General features: G+C 44.2%; 1 protein-coding gene across 1 annotated transcript in view; it reads right to left on the bottom strand.

The window, feature by feature from the left end:
* Positions 1-15,582, bottom strand: part of LOC145405747 (lysosomal proton-coupled steroid conjugate and bile acid symporter SLC46A3-like) — a 32,235-nt gene extending 16,653 nt beyond the window's left edge. Inside the window, exons 1-2 of the mRNA XM_080276979.1 lie at positions 15,490-15,582; positions 9,685-10,723 (exon numbers count right to left, since the gene is read on the bottom strand). Coding sequence (XP_080133105.1) covers positions 9,685-10,723; positions 15,490-15,513 — 1,063 coding nt within the window. The 5' untranslated portion in view covers positions 15,514-15,582. The remainder of the gene's footprint in view (positions 1-9,684; positions 10,724-15,489) is intronic.
* Positions 15,583-20,244: the final 4,662 nt, after the last annotated feature.

Raw genomic sequence — 20,244 nt, 5'->3', positions numbered from 1 at the left:
TATTAGACCAATTTTTGTCCCCGCCAAATTTAGCAATCTCTCATTATACTCGTTTTCCAAATAATCGGTTACAATAATAATCTCTTCATCATAATCATCATCATCATCAGCCGGATCTCCTGCCCTAGAGTGGGAAAGGAGGTCCGGATGATGATGATGAAGATGAAGAGAGATCATTATTGTAACTGATTATATAAAAAACGAATATGATGAGAGATTGCAAAAGTGCACTTCCAAATCAGAGGTAAAGGGAGTAAGAGGATGTGGAAAACCAAGAAGGTGGATGTTAGTGTGGGAAAGAAGTGATTAAATGAGCCGTGTGCCGGATTCGATTCCCGGGAGTGGGGTGTAGTAGAGTGGGGTGCAGTGCGGTGGGATGGAGTGCGGTGGAGTGAGGTGGGGAGGAGTGGAGTAGGGTGGGGTGCGGTGGGGTGGAGTGTGGAGCTGTTGGTACACTTGTTATGGCATTGAGCTTGCAACTGTAAAATAAAAGTCCGACTCTAGGGCCGGTCATACTCTTGGCCATAGTTTGTTGCTCCCATGTTCCTTTTCACCGAGAAGTGCAAATGGACACCTGGATATAACATGGACTAATGATGATCATATTCTAGGGTAAGACCGAGACTTAGCAAAAGTTCATAACCCTCTTGTAAGCGATAGGGAATTTTTTTTTTCTTTTTCTTTCGCCGGTGAAAGGAGTGCAAAGGAAAGCAAACAACAACAAATGTATTGGTCCTTTCGAGACTGTCTGCTCTAGGGCAGGATATAACTATAGTTCTTTCACCTTAACCCGTCCAAGATTTTCATCCTTTTGCATCTCTTTCCACGTACCAAATTGACAGAAGAAAAGCTATGACTCTCCGTCCTTTTCATAGCACGTCCTCGTGACTAGCGTCATATTCTAGGGTTAACCTCTTGTTACAACTTAGCATTTAAGATGGATAGATAGTGGTGTTAGGCCAGGTTAGAGCAGAAGGAGTGTTAGATGCAGTATATAACTTTTATTAAGCAAGACAAAGAGAGTGCGAGGGGGAGAGGACGTGGTAGGGCTGGGTACGGGAAAGTGCATTTTCACGTGACACGCGGTGATGTTTTGTAATGCTATGTGATGGCCTGTGTGCGGCGTCACCCTCCCCACCGCACCCGCAGCCACATCAACCGCAGCTGTTTCCTTGAACTTGAACCCTTCCCCCTCCCAGCCACCCACTCCCCACCCCACTTCTCACTGCCCTTGATTGTTGCTTCATATTGGGTCCTACTCTCGGATTGTGTGTGTGTGTGTGTGTGTGTGTGTGTGTGTGTGTGTGTGTGTGTGTGTGTGTGTAAAATACGTTATAAAAATCCGTTATCTGTCTACGTTATTTTATTACAAAGGTGGAGCCCCAAATCAAAATCCTTCAATATCCACCCCATCCCTCCTCAGTAACAAATTGGTAAGAGTTACTAGAGAGCATCTTTAACCTGTGAAATGAAGGTCCTTATTCGTTTTGGTTAAAGAAGCCCCCAGGCACCTTCTCCTTGCCAGTTTAGTTTTGTATCTGGTCGTTCATCATCATCATTATCATCATCATCATCATCATCATCATCATCATCATCATCATCATAACCCTCTCGCCTATTTAAGGAAAGCACATTAGTAGGCTTGCAAAACGCTCCACACAGAGTTACAGGATTCACTTAAAGTTGCTCTTCATTATGTAGTCGTGTATGGTATCGATGTATTTTGCATCGATATATTAAGAACGTGAGCAAAAGACAAGAGAATAACAGGCTGTAATATGGAAAAGGAATCGCTGAGGAGGAAGTGTTGGGGATTCTTCTACGGCCACGGGTGAATGCGACTCAGGGGCCCTAGGGGAGGTGAACACTTTGTCTGAGGTGGTGTGAGTCCTTTTGTGTGAGAGACCATTATGTGTGCTTGTGGCCTTGGTTCCTGTTTGCCCCCCACCACAAACCCCCACCCCCACCCCCACCACCTAACAAACCCCTCTCCATCTCCTTCCCCACTTCTCCGCCTTCCCTTGTCTGTCTTACTCCTGTTTCGTCCGCTTTTCGTCTGTTATTCTTTGCCTCGTTCTCTTACTTCTTCCTTTACCCTGTCTATCATGTATCGCTCACCCCCTTACTTCCTTCCCCCCGTTACCTCTCACATTTCTCCCTTCTCGTTCTGGCTTCCTCACCCTTCCCCTCCCCTCCCCATCCTCTCTCATATTTCTCCCCTCCCCTCCTTTTCCTAACCCCGTTCCGTCTCATCTTTTTCTCTCCCCTCCCCTCCCCTCTTTGCCTTACGCCTCTCCCCTCCCCTTCCCTTCCCTCTTTGCCTTACGCCTCTCCCCTCCCCTCCCCTCTTTGTCTTCCACCTCTCCCCCTCCTCTCTCCCTCCCTCATTCCTCTCCCTTCCCTCTCTCCCTCATCCGTCTCCCCTCCCCCAATCTCCCATCTCCCTCATTAAGGCCAGCTGATTGCATAGTCCCCAACCCTCCCCTCCCTCGTTCATCACCACATCTTCGTTGTCCTTCTCTTACCTTCATCCCTCCTCCATCCTGCCCTTCGTTCCCTTTATCCTCTCCTTTCTTCCTTCTTCCCTCCTACCTTCTTCCCTCTCCTTCTCCCATCTCTCCTCTCCCTCTCCTCTCCTCCCTCTTCAGTTGTATCTTTTTCCTCCTTTCTTGTTTTTTATTTTCCCTTCTTGCCTCCTACCATCCTCTCCCTCTCCTTCCTTCCCTCTCCTTCCGTCTCTTTTCTCCCTCCCTTCCTTCCCGCCCCCCCCTCGCTCTTCCCCTCTGTTCCCTTCATCCTCTTATATTTTCCTTCTTCCCTCCTGCCTTTCTTTCCCTCTTTCTCCTCCTTCATCTCTTTTCTCTACCCTCTTTCCATCTGTCTTTCCTTTTCCCTACTTACCCCCCCCCTCCTTCTTTCCTTCTCTCTTCCTCCCTCTCCTCCCCTTCCCTCTGGCACATTGCAAGCAGAAGAAGCACTGTGGTTGGATGGAGTATGTGTGTGTGTGTGTGTGTGTGTGTGTGTGTGTGTGTGTGTGTGTGTGTGTGTGTGTGTGTATAGAGATTATTTTTGTATGTATTTGTGTGTGAGTGGAGGGAGATCTTGTGTGTATGTATGTATGTATGCATGTATGTTTTTATGCATGTATGTATGTATGTATTTATATGTGTATTTACGTGTGTGTGTGTGTGTGTGTGTGTGTGTGTGTGTGTGTATTTTATCTGGTATTTGCCCTCGTCTGTCTGTGGGTGTGTGTCTGCACGTACCGTACCGTCTGACTTGTGTGACCCCTGAAGTGTGAGACATATGTCGCAAACTGCTAATAACCGGTTGACCATAGGAGAGAGAGAGAGAGAGAGAGAGAGAGAGAGAGAGAGAGAGAGAGATTTTGGTGTAATATCGAAGTATAGAGAAAACTTACACTAAATCTGAATTAGAGTCTCGGTCTCTGCCCTGTTTTACTGGCGCGTCTTACGATAGCCTCTTTATTTTCATCTAACGGAGCTGTGTCACTTCCACATATTTAGTACCAAGTCGTGTTTGCATGAGATTGGAATGAGTCTTCGTGGGTACATGTCAAATCAACCCTCTGATATGACTACACACCTGACCATCGAGTGAGTTCAAAGGGTTAGGGATTATTATTAGGTTAGGACAGAAGCGGTGTAAGTAATGGGCGTGAGAAAGGATGTGTGTGTGTGGGAGGGGGGGGAGTTGGAAAAGTGTTTGGTGTGACGTGTGATGGGGGGTGGGGGGGGTGGAGGTGTTCATGAGTCAGACGCCTCAAATAACACATAGAACATCGAGCAGCAGCATGCAACCTCAAAGACATATGAACATGAGCCCACTGAACCTCAGGCCCAAGTTGCTTTCCCCCTGCAGTCCACCAGCCTCCTTTCGGGGGATAGGAAGCGAGACGAGGGACGTTTGTATACTCCGGCAGTAGGACATCTCGGTTATAACGATACCACCACATTAAGGCGTCCCTCTCCAGCACCGAGCAATCCTGTGCTATACGCCTACCGTCTGTTACAACACGTATTCCAGTTAGACTTAGACCCCTTACCCCTTTCAGCCCAGTTGATGACCAAGTGTAGTCAGATTCATATATCGATATGACTAGTAACCAAGGAGACTCAATCCTACCTCACTGAACTTCATTCAACCACAGATTTAATATTCAAGTCGTGGGAGTGGCTCAGTTCCGCCAGGGGAAAAGGAATTGACGAATATATTTTTTTTCCGTAGATGTGCGTTCTATAATTCTCGTACTGGAACCGCCTGCTCGGAGCTCTGACGTCACACACACCATTCCTGCATACAAACACACTCCCTCCTTTACCCTTGCAGTACCGTAACGTCTTATTTTTTTTTATTTATTTTTTTTACATGCTTGCCGTCTCTGGGCGATTTTCTCACTTAAACGAGACATTTCTTAGTGCAAGTATTAGATGCAAGCCTCATTAGTCCCTCATGTATTTTAGTAAGAGGGATTAAATATTAACCTCTTCAACCTGATGACGTATTTTAAAATTTAATCAGGCTACCACCAAACGACTTCATTCAACGTTTTATTACATTTTTTAGGAATGGTCGAGTTGATTGAGATAATTTCTTACTTCCACAGTTTGACAACATAGATGAAAGTTAAAGACCACAGATGAAATAGAGATAAAACATGAACTACGTCATCTGAATAGAGTTTAAAAAATCACAAGGGTGTAAGGGTTTGTGATGCATTTCTTTACAGGGAATGAAAGGGCAATTACAAAACGCTGCAGTGAGAAAGAGAGGCCAATATACAATCCCAGATTTTATCCAAGGTGACCGCCACCGAAATGCCTGTGAGCTTCTGACATCATCCACCTCCACTCCCTTCCTTCTGCCATTCCAAGCTGTCCTCCCTCAGGTTCAGTCAGGGGGGGAGGGGAGTTTACCTAGTGTTTCTAAGCGCCTGTCTCACACTTGAAGCAGGTCCATCACTTTCCTCGTTAGTGAAACATAGCAAGCCTCTCTCAGCTTAGCAATATTTGCCAGCATAGGAAAGTTAGAAGTACGCGAGATGGAATATTAGGCGAAGTTTATATCTATGGTCAGAGAAACATACCAAGCCTCCCTTCGCTTATGAATATTAGTCAGGGGGAAGGAAGTTATGTTACAAATTGTTTAATAATTTCTTACAACTAAACTGATGTCAATATATACCAGTGATTATTTAACAGTATGTAAGTGTGAAATATAAGTGTGGCCCGGCCTGCGTGACAGATTTTGCAGCCTCCACTGGCGTCGCCTGCCATTTATGCTGAGTTCGCGCCTAGAGGTTGGGGTGTGAGATGTGGACCGGTTAGCCAGAGTTCAGTTCAGGGGCAGGGCTTGAATGGAGCAGATTCTATGAGCATCTTGTCAAGAATAAAGGGGAAAGTTCCAATGGACTTTGAGCTTACACTTCGCCTTGATATCGGGGAAAATTATTAAATCATTTGGAACAGTTAGAAAAAGAAGAGATACAGTATTAGGCGAAGTTTTGTATCTTGAATTTGGCTGTCTGTTGTCTTGTTTTTGTTTTTTCCTGGCTTTTGGTTCCTTCTTCCTGGCATTTAAAAAAGAAAAATCGATGAGCATACCAGACCTCTCTCAGCTTAGGAATATTCACCAACGCAGGAAAATTAAGCGTAAAAGAGGTGAAATATTAGGCGAACGTTTGTAACTACGGGCAGAGAAACACAGCATGCCTCTCGTTGCTTAGAAATATTAGCCAGCAGAGGAAAGTCAGTAGAGAAATATACGGCGAAACTTTGTGCCCCCCTGTATTGACGCGATTCCTCTACTGCGGTGTGTGTGTGTGTGTGTGTGTGTGTGAGGGATGAGAACGAGTCAAGTCACGAAGTCACGGCAGTATGTTGGTGGCGAAACAGGGTAGAGTTATCTCATAGGGGGAGGGGGGCGTCGGAGAGGAGAGGAAGGTCAGCGGGCAGGAGAGCGGGAGAGGGACGGAGGGAGGAAAGGTGAGGAAAATGAGAAGAGGAGAGGGGAGTGGAGGGGTAGAGGGAAGAGAAAGAGAATGATGGAAGGAGGAGAAGGTAAGGGGTGGAAGGAAAAGGAGTTGGACGGAATGAGAAGAAGGACAGGGATGGAAGAAGCTGGGGGGGAAATGAAGGTAGAGAAGAGAAGGAGAGAGGTGGAGGGAGAGAAGAGTGAGGGAAAGAAGAGGGGTTGAAGGAGGAGAAGGTTTGAGAAGAATGAGGGTAGGACAGAGGAGAGAAAGAGAGGTGAAGGGAGGAAAAGCGAGGGATGAGTGAGGGGAGGAGAGGGGAAGAGAGGTGCTGACGGGTGGAGGAAAGGGAGAAGAGGAAGATGGGGAGGAGAAGGCAAGGGGAAGAGAAATAGAAAGAGGTGGGCAGGAATGAGGGGTGGAGCGAGGAGGTTGAGTTGGGGTAGGGAAGGAAGGAGGGGAGAGGGGTGAGGTTGGAGAGAGAGGAGGAGAGGAAGAAAGGTAGTAGTGATGATAGGAGAGAGTGGGGGAAAGTGATGGATGAAGAAGTGGGACAAGTGAATGATAGAGGCAAGAGAGGGGGGGGGGGAATTGGTGGGAGAGGTGAGAGGAGGAGAGGAGATGAAAGAAGGAGTAGGGGGAGGAGTTATAATAAGGGGAGGGAGAGGTGAAGGCGGGATGAAGGATGAAGGAAGGGGGAAGTGGGGAAGGAAAGACGAGAGATGATGATAATGAGGGTGGGGGAAGGAGGTGGGGAAGAACAGGGTGGAAACAGGCTCAGCTTCCCCCCTTCCCCCCCCATCTGCCTTCCTGGTTCTTCCTTTACATTACTTTGCTCCACTTCTCTGTGTCGTGTCTATTGCTTAGCGCCTCCAAATCACAACTTAAAGAACCACGGGTCAGTTTTAGGGCCGGTCAGCATATTGAGGGCAGTTTGTTTCCCCCGTACTCTTGTTCGTTCAGTGGTAAAATGAGGGACCTGGATATAACGTGAATGGTTGCTGGTTGTGTTGGTCTTAGTAAGCGAACTGATTGTCTCTCTTAAGAAACTTCATGTAGTCAATAAAAATAAATTTAACTTTTCTGCTTATATGTTAACGATAATATTTTAACGGGTTTAACTTACTATCGTATGTTGCTTTGCTGTTGATTTGTTTGGTTAATTACGCCATCAGACAGATGCAAGTGATGATGACGACGATAAAGTATGAGAAGATGTTACTGATGTTAATAAGATGATGACGATAATGCATAAAATGATGATAATGATGATAAGAAGGTAATGACAGAGCAAAAGTAGATGATCCTGGTAATGAAAAGATGATAATGAAGCATGTGAGGATGGTGCTAATGATGATTCTCGGTATCAGCTCTACTCTGCTCACCCCACACCATCCCATACCACCCACACCAGTCCAGATCAGCCCACAACACCCCACACTACTCCACACTATCCCACAGCACTTCCACACCACCACAGCATCCCACACCATTCCACATCAGCTCAGACCAGCCCACACACCCCCACACCATCCAGCACCACCCCAACACCGTCCCATAACATCCCACACTACCCCCGCACCAACCCAAATCACTTTCGCCAGTCCACATCACACAGCCCCAGTTCACACCGTGCTCTTGATTTGATTCTTGATTATTGTGTTTGTGCAGCCTTGTCATCTGCTGTACCAAACTGCACTGACTCTTGTTTGCTCTTCTTATTGGCCATCCAACACTACCCAACCTTACCCTACCCTGCCTTGCCCATCCTCGCCATGCCCTTCCCTAGCCTGCCCTGTTATACCCTATCCATCCCTGTCATACCCTGCCCTGCCATACATTGCCTTACACTATCTAGTCTTGTTGTACCCTACCCTGCCCTACTCTACCCTGCCCTGCCCTACCCAATCGCCAAACATTCCCTTTCATGCGTCTCTTCTTGTGTTTATGTTTGTGTGTGTGCGTGTTTTTTTTTTTCCTTGCTGTGGCATGTCTAACTCGCCAAGTAGGTTTTGTATAACGTTCTTCTCTGGTTTAGCCACTTTTTTTTTTTTTTTAATATGCCCTGTCTTGGTGTACCCTGCTTCACCCTGTTCCTCCCTGCTGTACCTCGTCTCTCTCTGCCCTATCTTCCCTACCCTACCCTGTACCTAGTCGCTTTTATCTGGCTTTCTTTTACTGGATTATATATAACTTTTGTTTTTTCTTACCCTGCATTGCACTGCCCTGCCATGCTCCGCCTTGCCTTACCTTACTTTACCCTGCCTTACCCTAGTCTACCCTGCCTTACTTTACTCTTCTCTGCCCTACTTTACCCTACCCAGCCCTGGCCTGCCCTGTCCAGCCTTACCTAGTACTGGTTTCGTTATTTTTCCAGCTTCGATATCTGTTCTTCTTTGCTTTTGTTTCCTACCCAACCCTACTGTGCCCTATCCACGCCTGCCTTGCCGTACCCTGCCTTATTCTCCCGTTCCCTACCAGCCTACCTTTCCTGGCATGCTCTATCGTGTTTTTTTTTTCCTCTTCTGCCGTACACTGCCCTGTCGAATTCCTTTTACGGTTTCTCTCCCTGTTCATCTTTGTCTTCCTGTTATTCCTTTCAGTTTTTCCTGCCCTGTCCTCTCCTTCCTTCCTCTATCGCTCCCATCATTACCTTTCCCATCTTGATTTCCCATTCACTCCTTCTGCACGTTTTTTTTTTTTCCCCCTTGCCCTGCCCGTCCTTACGCTCCCCTTCCCCACCTTGCTTAGTCCAGTTGCGTCTTACATTCTCATTCCGGTTTCTCTCTGGATTTCTTTTTTCCTTTTTTTTTCCCCTCCTCTAACCTAGCCTGCCTCACCCTGGCCTGCCCTGCCCTGCCCTGCCCTGCCCTGCCCTGTCCAACCCCGTCATATCCTAACATTCTTTTCCAGGTTTCCCCATTGTTTTATTTTGTCTTTCTCCCTGACCTATCCTACCCTGCTCTGCGATATGCTCCCCTGCTCTACACAATCCATTCCTGTCTTGCCGTACCCAACCTTATCTAGCTCTGTCTTGCTATAGCCTACCCTGCCCTACCCTGCCATTCCCTGCCATACCCTGACAGTACATTCCTATCCCTCCCGCCCCCGGACACCTGGATGGCAACAGTCGCCTTCAGAAACTTGTCTCAGTTAATTCCAGGTTGCATTCTGGACCTGCCCCAGCCCGCGCCCTAAATGTGTATGAGGGACGAAGGAAGATGGCAGAAGGAAAAATGGGGAAGAAAAATTAGACAAAGTAATCCAAAAACAAAAGAGCGCGGAGAAAAAATGGAGTCATCATCATGATCATCATCATCTGAAAATGATGCCAGAAAAATTGGTCTACATTATCTAAAAATAAAACCAGAAAAAGTTGCCTACATGATCTAAAACAGTAGAAAACAAAATACGAACTAAATCTGAAGGTAAGAGAAAAAGTAAATTATTAGAAATTAAATGATAGAAAACGGTGCCAATTAATGTTTTAAAAACAAAGAATAAAAACCTCCCGAACTATTTACGAATTAAAAGTTAGCCAATATAGTCTTAAATAGCGTAAAACAACGCGAACCAAGTTAACCTACACATTTACGACACAAAGAAAAAGTACTATAAGATAAACAAATACAAAAAAAGAGTAGGAAAAAAGTTGCGTAGAATAATAACAGACGTCGTTATCGTCGACTTACCACGACCCAGACGGCGAAGAAGGTTGCACAGAATGAGGAGGAGGATGAAGGCGCGAACGAGTCCCCCTCTGGGCTTGAAGGTGCAGCGGAACGAATCTACAATCCTCTCGTAGTTGAAAAAGTCTGCCACCATCTTCCATACAGAGATCTTGTTCGGCGAATCCACCAGTTGACTTGGCTTCTTGATGGAGATGCTGACGGTCCCTTGGGGTATTGGTTGGGCCTCTGCGTTTGGTTCTTCCTGTCTCTCCTTCTTGGCCTTGTGTTTGACGAAGGGTCCATGGCTTTCGGGTAGGAATAAAAGATAGATCAGAGACAAGCAGTGCATCATGAGTGAGGTACCAAAGAGGACTTGGTATCCGCCATACTTGTAGATGTAGGTACCCGCCAGCGTACCAATTGGTCCGCCCAAGTACCAGATGCTGTTGGCTAGACCCACTCTCATGGTCCTTGTCTCCTCTGAGGTCACATCGCTTATGTAGGCATTAGCAGCAGTGAGGAACGAGACAGTACCACCTCCCAAAGAGTCCATTAATGCTGCCACTAAGAGATATTCAACTGGCCATTCCGTCACCCAGGAGTTCAGCAAATATCCAAGCGCCCAGCAGAAATGTCCCATGGTGGCAATATAGAGAGGGACCTTTCTTCCATACTTGTCACTCCATGCTCCCATAAAGAGGATGAAGAAGAGCGGGAGGAAGGCCATGATGATTCCGTTGTACATACCGAAAACGCTGAAGTACTGTTGCATCTCGATATTCTCCTTTTCGTAGTGGGAGAGATTATTACAAACTTCCGCTGTCAGGTTGAGATTCACCAGGCAGATCTTGTCCATTTGCAGGTTCTCCACGAAGACGATCATGACGGAGTATGCCAGGCCATCCAAAAGCATGACGGGTTCGACGGCCAGACCAGAGAGAATGACTCGAAGCTTCAACCACACAGCCCAGGCCAAGGCGGGCGTGGACAGAGGGCATGGTGTCTCTCCTTCCCTCCCATCCTCTCCGCCTCCGCGCGATGGTACGCATTTTATGTGTTTCTGTTTTGGAGAGAAGAGACAGGTTTACCTTTTGTAGAAGGAAATGAGGAGCTTTAGCATCTGCACACTAACTGAGACAATTCTACGCTTGAACCACACCACTTTTATATATCAGCACATCTTAAACTAAACTGTAAACACGTTCATTCGGATTGTTTTATGTTTATGTGTTGAAAAGAAAATTTACTCCATGAACACTAATCCATACCACCCTAATTTGTACTGTTTTACTGTATATATCTTAACTCACACCACTGAAATATATGCACTGGAACTCAGAATTTTTTTGCTTCTGTTTTGAAAAGAAAATGATAATTTGATTGGGTTACTGTTTCACAATGCACTTCACCGTATGTGTCGTAAATTATATCACTTTCCTGTATGCACCTTAACTTAGAACACTTCATAATTAACATCTTTATTCAGACCACTTGAATACATGCATCGTAACTCACATAATTTTACTCTTCGTTCCTTAAGGTAAATATTTTTTTTACGCTTCTGTTTGGGAGAGAAAAAAGATGAGTTTCCCAGATGCATTTTAATACAAGCTTTACTACGTGTACAATCCCGGTAAAAGTTCCTGTCTCCAAACCGTGCCAGAAGCAAACTAGAATATCTTTAATTAATTGGTAGTGTGAAGACAACAGTGACCGGGAAGGTACCCTTGCTCAGACCATTTTACGTGACTGTTATGCAAAAAAAAAATACTGGACTGACCATATACTAATTCGTATCATTTTATCATTCGCCCGTTTATTTCAGTCCATCTTTTTTATTTGTGTTTACCTAACCTTGATAATAGACTAGTCAACAGTTCTCTGAGGTCCAGTAGCCCTCTGCTACACGAAGCTTCCATCTGCGTAATATTTTGAAAAGCGTATTAGTTATGCTGACAGACTCTGACATTTTTGTAAGCGCATGAGAGGCACGTGCGTAGAGGCGACACGCGACTAGGCCAACACGTGCCAGAGATCACGTTTTGGTCAGTCACTGTTAAAGGAATCGCCATCACTGTCACTGTCAAGGAAGTCTGTTGTCTCCACTGCATACTGCGGCTAAGAATTACCGACTTCGATTTTGATCCGGCTAATGATAAGCGATTTTATTGTAATAGTAATTATTATATATATATAATAAATTTGCGAGGTACGATTTTACTCGGTTCTTAAACACGTCTCCAGTAAAGGGTTACCACAGACGTTACTAAGTACATTCTTCACAGTATTCCTAGAGTAGTGCTGCTCTGTTTTGTGTGATTTTAGTAGTGGAGAACGCCTTTAAGCTTTATATGATGAGAATCCACAAGTAAGCTAAATATTGTCGACTGGCGTTAGGGAGATTACAAGAGTTAATGTTTTGTCGTCGTAAGAGAGTTAAAACACACACACACACACACACACACATCATTGCGGGTTCATTAACATACCAAATTACTTTTATTCAGCCACCAAGGTATTTTTATCGAATTTCAAATAATGAGGCCATGTAGCCGGGTTCGAACGTGGGTCTGTACGAACAACGGTCTACTCCTTAACCCTTTCGCTCTGTATTCGGAATCAGTTTAGAGGGAAGGTGATTAGAAATTTGATATTAATTTAAAGATTCTATAGCCGATTTGCTTTCATCTGAGGGAACTGGGCAAATCCCATACCTTAAATACAAAGTCTTTGTTGCATGAAATTTAGTGAGCCATATTTATGTGATAGGAATGAGTCTCCTTGGTTACTAGTCAAATTTATCCCTTAGTTTGACAACACCAGGCCATCAACTGATCTCAGAAGTGTTAGGGACCATTGAATGAGTCTTCTTGGTTACTAGTCAGATTTTTCCTCCAGTTTGACTACACCTGGCCATCACCTGAACTGGAAGGGGTTAGGGATCTTTTCAGGTGAAACACGTGGCAAATAACTACACGATCGCCGATTCAGTTTCATCCAGTCACCGCCACATCCAGAACCAGTTTGGATGGTGCTGAGTCACACTGATGCTATTACTGACACATGCAAAGCTTCTTTCATTTCCTCAACACTTTATTCGAAAAAAAAAAAAAGCTAAAGCTCACTGTGTGTATATATTTTTATAAGTAATCTGCACACTTAGATGATTTAACTTTTACTGTTCAGATGCCCACAACACATTGATTTTGTTCCACTGTGCCATTTCCTCTTCAAAGTAGGTCTAATCTTACTTTGAATTTTTTTTTTTTTTTTTTTTTAGTACATCACCACTTCACGTGAAAAGCTATCATGAGAATCTTATCTTCATCACTTGGCATTATATATATATATATATATATATATATATATATATATATATATATATATATATATATATATATATATATATATATATATATATATATATATATATATATATTGTTCCATAATTAAAATCTTTCATCACATGGAACGAGAAATATATATTATACTCCAGGTACAGTTAAGTCTCGTGTAGCTCTTTCGTCAACGTAGCATGTCACGTGAGAAAATATTGTAGCCTCTGCCACTGACTCGTCACTTTGCATGAGAGCTTTGCAAGCATCATGGTATGAATTACACTTAGCACGAGAAAAATATTGGAACCTTATTCATTAATTAATCACTTAAAATATTGGAGCCTCTGATCTACATTCGTCACTTAGCACCGGAGAAATATTGAAATCTTTTTCGTTAATCTTCTCGTATAAGAATTTCTTAATTCGTCACATAGCGCGAGATAAGTTTTCTAACATCTTTTATTATTTCGTCACTTAGAACTAGGAAAATAATGGAATCTCTTTCACTGACATTCGTCTCTTATCACGAGAAAGACATCGTAGTCATTCATGGATGTATACTACTGTAGTAATTAAGTCACAGGCACAAGAAATTACTTCATGTGGATGTTATTTTGCAGGGTCACACCAAGTTTCACTACTACGACTCTGCATACTGTGGAGACACCGTACTTGGGGAATATACGTAGGCACACTTTACGGTGGCACTGGCACTTTAAAGAACACTTGATGGAGCACACTTGACATGGACACACAATACAGGGACACATTCTACGTTGGCACTTTAAGGGGGAATTCTGCGAGGTTTACACTTTACGAGGCCCTTTACTGAGATTACACTTTATCGGGGTACACTTTACATTCAGTATACTTGGGCATTTTGCGGGGGAAGTTTACATGGTTTACACTTTACGAGACGCTTTACTGGGCTACAGTTTACGGGGTTACACCTTATGAGGTCACACTTTACGGGGGAGATTTATGTAAACACACTCTGCAGAGCACTGGCGCTTTGCGGGGTGAAGGCCACAGATCTCAGACTCTTGTTTACAGTTACTGAGATGCTGTGTGGGTGGTGGTGGTGGTGTGGTGGGGTACTTTGGGGTACTGCCCTCACACACACACACACACACACACACACACACACACACACACACACACACACACACACACACACACACACACACACACACACACACACACACACACACCACCACCACCACCACCCACGTAATCTAAAAATTCACGGATATTACAGGACCCGCTGAAAACTAAATAAACATATCAAAATCTCCATCAGTAATATCTGTATCACTAAAACACAAATTATATTGCATGAGATATTTCCAGTGATGTGAGTATAGATTTTGTATTGTATATATATATATATATATATATATATATATATTTATATATATATATATATATATATATATATATATATATATATATATATATATATATATTTCAACATTATTGTCATTGCATAAGATCTGAAAGGTAAAGTTAGTGAATTACAGTAGTCCCTACAGTGCGAGGAATGTCTTAAACTGAGCTTAGTCGGTCAGCTGTAGCAAGAATTAATTTAGGAATGTGGTAATGAAATGAACGAATGCGAGGCAGTGGTGAAGTTTATGTTAACTGTTACTAAAAAGTGACTAGAATCGTCTGTTAGTTGCAGGAACCATTTAAAAATGACTTTCTCGCACTGAAGACCGTAACGAGGTATTTTCCAGCGATCGTATTAATCTGTGTAAAATCGCTTAGTGGTGACATTGAACAAAACTGAAAAGACGAGAGGTAAAAACAGTCTCCCTGAAAGTTAATGATTTTTAAAAATCTGAATAAAATTGTCTTTTGGTAGTAAGACTAAAATAAAATGACACGATAGCACTGTAGTGGTTAATGGAGGCCTTGTTAGAGGTTTCTTCTAAGTTGAATAAAGTAATTAAAGAGACCCGATGCTAAGGCAAACCTCTCTCATAATGAAGTTAATGTTGAATATTGCTAAGATTAATAAAATCTTCTCCCGGTAATAAGAACAAAAAAATATAAGGACCCTCTCGCACTGAAGAGATTAACGAAATTTGTATTGGGGATATGTTTTTAAATATTGTAAGGAGGTAACAAGGCAAAGCACTTAAATCCGTGGCACTGAAGAGCTTAATGAAGTGTGTGCCTGGGATAATTTTGATATGGATATAATCGTTACACCGAAGCAGGAGCACAATAAAAAGACGTTGTCGCACTGAGAAATTTAACGTAATATGTAATACGAATCCTTTAAGCAATGCCCAAGCGTTAGCAAGACCAAAACGCGAAAGAGACGCGGTTCAGAAATAGGTCCTCGTCACACTGAAAAGTTATACGATATGTTTGCAGCGAATTTCTTTACTGTAAATAAATCGTCGGGTGTGAGCGAAATCAAAATCAAACGCTGGCCTCGCACTGAAGGGATTATGAACGGTAAAACAGTGAATTTTCGTACTATAACTTTGGCTGGCGGCTTCATAACAGGTATTGATACTGTAGGTAGGTAGACGCAGGTAGGTAGGTAAGTAGGAAAGTCGACGCAGGTATGTAGGTAGGTAAGTAGGAAAGTCGACGCAGGCAGGTAAATAGGTAGACTTTGGTAGGTAGGTAGGTATGTAGGCAGGTAGGTTGGTAGGGAGGAAGGGAGGGAGATGTGTTCAGGGCAAGGAACAACGCTTAAATAAACAGTTTGCAGAGCGGCGCTGGAGCTTCTCAGTTCTGTGTGGTTACTGCGCAGGTGATGGTGCGCAACCTGGAGTCCTCCCACTTTATGCAATGCCCCCCCCCCAACCCATTCCTATTCTTCGTTGCGCCCCCTACCCTCTCCTCCTCTGCCTTCCATCCAGATGTGTCTTCTCTCTCCTTCACCTCCCCCCTCTTCCTCTCTCTCCCCCTCCCTGTCTCCCCTCCCCTATCCTCCTTCAGTTTCACTCCCTTCTTTTTGTTTATTTTTGCCCCCCTTCTCCCTCTTTTCCCTCTCCAGCTTATCCTCCCCACCTTCTAACCCTCTCTCCCTCTTCCTGTTTCTCTCCTCCTCCTTCGCCACCTCTCCTCCCCTCACTGTTCCCCTGCCCTCCTCTCTCTCTCTCTCTCTCTCTCTCTCTCTCTCTGTCACCCAGAGGAGTCTCCCCTAAGCTCAGTTTATTAGTCTCTCCGTCTCGCCTCAGCCTGAATTAGTTACAAAGTACGTCACAGATTAGTGCTGGGAATAAATAAAGAAGTAAGATATATTTGAATATAAAATATCTGTATACGTATCTCAACTTCTCGTACTTTCACGGATGATGTGCCTGTGAATTGCGTGAAACTCATAATAATGTGAGCATTTTATTTTTTCTTCCCACGGCTAGTCAGGATAAAGGATATATATATATTGCTTGCCTACGAAAATTTGTGGGACTAACTGATAGCCATTCCATCACAAAATGTGTGCAAATACCATTATCATTGTTTCCGTACCGTTATTGACCCCAGAATGACCAGTTCTGATCACAAAGTCGAAGAAATTATTTTCGTATATGTTAACGTGTCGCGATTTTCGATAATTTTGCGCCTTCTCGTCTCGCGCGACCCCCATTTTTGTCGAACACTCCCTGGACTTGCCCCGACCTAATACAGAAAGAATTAAGTGAAAGAAACGAACAAACGCACAAACACACACATATGCAGCTTGACTTTATCATTTAAAGTAGCCATATAGGTAGATAGACAGATAGCTAAATAGACAGGTGGATAGATAGATTAGATAGATATAGATTGTGTGTGTGTGTGTGTGTGTGTGTGTGTGTCTGTGGCTTTCTTTTGTCGAACTTCTCCGGAAGGGGGATGTTCTGCAAGCGTTCAACCTTTGGATGTTTCTTATTCTTAGAGGACTTTTTTCTGATGCCGCCATGGGTCAACTTGGGGTCTATGTGTGTTGTAAGATACTATTAAGAGCAATGAATGCCTGGCAGTGAGAGGTGGAAACTCAGCATGTACACACCAATCACTGACGTCTGCAGGTGCCTGTGTTGACCAATCCCGGGTCTGACCACACCCTTCACACTCTTCACGGTCAGGGTAATGCTTACTTACCCCCTCCTCCCTCTCTCCTCGCCCCTCACCCCCCACCCCTTCCCTCATCTCCCTTACTTTGTCTCTCACTCCTCGCCCTTCTTACGTTCATTTATGCCTCCCTCACCCTTCACTCCCCTCACTCATTTCTCTGGCTCTCCTACCCATCTTTCCTTCTCTCTCTCTCTCTCTCTCTCTCTCTCTCTCTCTCTCTCTCTCTCTCTCTCTCTCACGCACGCACGCACTCACGCACACGCACGCACACACACACACACACACACACACACACACACACACACACACACACACACACACACACACACACACACACACACACACACACACACACACACACACACACACACACACACACACCTCCTGTCTCCTGATCCTGTATTCTTTCCTGTCTGCTTTTCCCCTTTCACGTTAACACCACCCCTCTTTCCTGTTACCTACTCTTTCCCTCTCCCTCTCCCCTTTCCCCTCTACCCCATTGTACTAGAGTTGTCCCGGTCATGATTAGTTAATGGTGTTAATATGAACACCCTGAGGCTCCTGTGACTCACTTAACTGGAGAAAATCGCGTAACATTAGTTGGAATAAAGCAACCATAACTACCACCACCACCATCATTAAAAGTAGCTTAACAGTCACAAGCACCATCACTGTTAACGGTAGGCTTACAAGCATGACCACCACCATAACCACCACCACAGCCATAGCTACAGCCACCACCATAACCACCACCACAGCCATACCTACGACCACCACCATAACCATCACCACAGCCACACCTACAACCACCACCATAACCATCACCACAGCCATACCTACGACCACCACCAAAACCACCACCACAGCCATACCTACAACCACCACCATAACCACCACCACAGCCATACCTACAACCACCACCAAAACCACCACCACAGCCATACCTACGACCACCACCAAAACCACCACCACAGCCAGACAACCACATTACGAACCCCTCAGAACTGGTTCGAGAAATGACCCACAGCCAAAATCCTCAACTGGTTTCTGGTGCCATTTTTTTTCCCTCTCTTCCCTTCCACGTAACTCGGCGTTTATGGCTATTGGTATGGGTTGCCGGTGGTGGTAGTAGTAGTAAGTAGTAGTAGTAGTAGTAGTAGTAGTACAAGTAGTAGTAGTAATAGTAGCAGTATCAGTAGGAGGAGGAGAAGTATTGGTGGTGGTGGAAGTATTATTTTTAGTAGTAGTAGTAGTGGTGGTGGTGGTAGTTGCAGTAGTAGCAGATTAACCGAGTTACCAGAATGTCACTCTCAGGCCGTATAACTCACAGTCAATTGAATAAAATGGCACAACGTTAGCTGGAATAATTTGCTCTTGTTCTGCCTACCATGAGAATGTAAATGATACCATTACGAACGCAGTCAGGGTCTCAGACCTCTCTTTCAGCCGTAAAAAAATCGTCTAATCTTAGTTGGCATGAAATACTACACTTGTCCCATTCACTAGAGAGTTAAATGAGCGTTTAGTGCTACACTTGCTCTCTGAAATCTCTATAATGTTAGACGTATGCAGAAATGATATGATATTGTAAGTGTGTGTGTGTGTGTGTGTGTGTGTGTGTGTGAGGGATCACACACACACACACGCACACACACACTCAGGCCTTAGGAATGTCATATCCTCCTGCGTTATTTAAGAAGGCTAATGGTGGTGCTGTTAGGATTGGTGCGGGTGGGGTGAACAAGTACAAGGGGAAACGAACTTTGACAAAAGTCTGACTGCCACGTGTAAGCAGACTTTTGACCTAAAGGTCTCTAGCGATGAAGCGACAGAGCGTTTTTTTTTTTTTTCTTCATATTGCTTTGTAACTCGGCTCATAGTTTTCGTCATTTTGTAGCTTATTGCACTTAGCACAGTGGCTGAATAATATATTATTATGCTCCACATCCTTTCTATGGCGCTTCTTCCTGACTAGCATGACACCCGTATATTGCTGATCTCTTGTTAAAGCTCAGCTTTCAAGATGGGGAGATGGCAGTTTTAGGCCAGGTTGACCCTATCAATCAGTGACCAAGTTAGTTTTATTTCTATTATTTCCAGAGCATTTTATAAAGCTTTGGGCGAGAGATTCATATATGCAGGGACTAAGGAGGACCATTTTTTAAACATAACAGAAACATCTCACATATGACTAATAAATCGTCTATTGGCAGCAAGAATATATTGAGAAGAAGTGTAATCGGTATGACAGGGTCGGAGAGGACAGAACTTAGTGGTTAGGACGCCCCTGTCGAAGTTACGGCCTTACCACGCACATAATTTCGATCCCCTAAGTGATGACTAGAGGCCTTTTGGATCATGTAATGCCATTAGTGGGAGTAGGCAGGTCATCTGCCCTTAAATGTAGCCTAATGGATAGAGAAGCCTAGCCTCGGGCCCCTACACCCGGAAAAGGGTAATATGAAATTGTCTGTCGCCTTCTTTTTTTTTTTTTTTTTTTTTTATCACTATATCTTAGTAAGCATTTTCGCGTTACACTTAAGACGTAAGTTTTATGCTTATGACTACAGGAGGGTCATTTTGGCAGACGATTTTTACCAAGTGCTTGTCCTCCCCTAAACCACGACCTTCTAGTAGTCGGTTTGCTGGTAAGTCCTCAGCTGCAGTGCCTGGTGAATAGGGACAAGGGGGAAACAGACTTTGTTCAGGCGTTAGGATTCTTTGCCTTGTTTTCTTGTACGGTTAAGAGGGTTATTAACACCTCTGCCTTACCGGATTATTTCTGATGCTGCTCCATTACTGTACGCCTGTGTGTTATTCGTTCAATCTGTGTCGACATTAAAAAGATATAAGACGCAGAAAAGAGGACGTTAATGGGTAGTTTACAAAATATATCGTGGAAGAAGAAGTGCAAGGGAGTCTCCTTAATCGACGAGAATACGAACCTTTAAGTTGGGAAGACACGTGCAGAATCTCAAGAGTCCTACACAGGCAACACTGTGCCATCCCACAGTGTATTTAAGGGTTACCATACATCGCGTCACTGAACTAAATTAAACCTAAAGAACGAGCTGTCTATTGGATGGGATGCTGGCGACAAAAGGACCAGTTTTCAGAGTCGTGGGAATTTTTGTGCCCCTGATATTTTTTACTATCTAAATTT

Source organism: Coenobita brevimanus, chromosome 68, assembly GCF_032717465.1.
Source record: "Coenobita brevimanus isolate Jiangsu-jjx chromosome 68, ASM3271746v2, whole genome shotgun sequence".
NCBI classification, from domain to species: domain Eukaryota; kingdom Metazoa; phylum Arthropoda; class Malacostraca; order Decapoda; family Coenobitidae; genus Coenobita; species Coenobita brevimanus.
The sequence above is the reverse complement of the archived record's forward strand: the minus strand, read 5'-3'. Positions and strand labels throughout refer to the sequence as shown.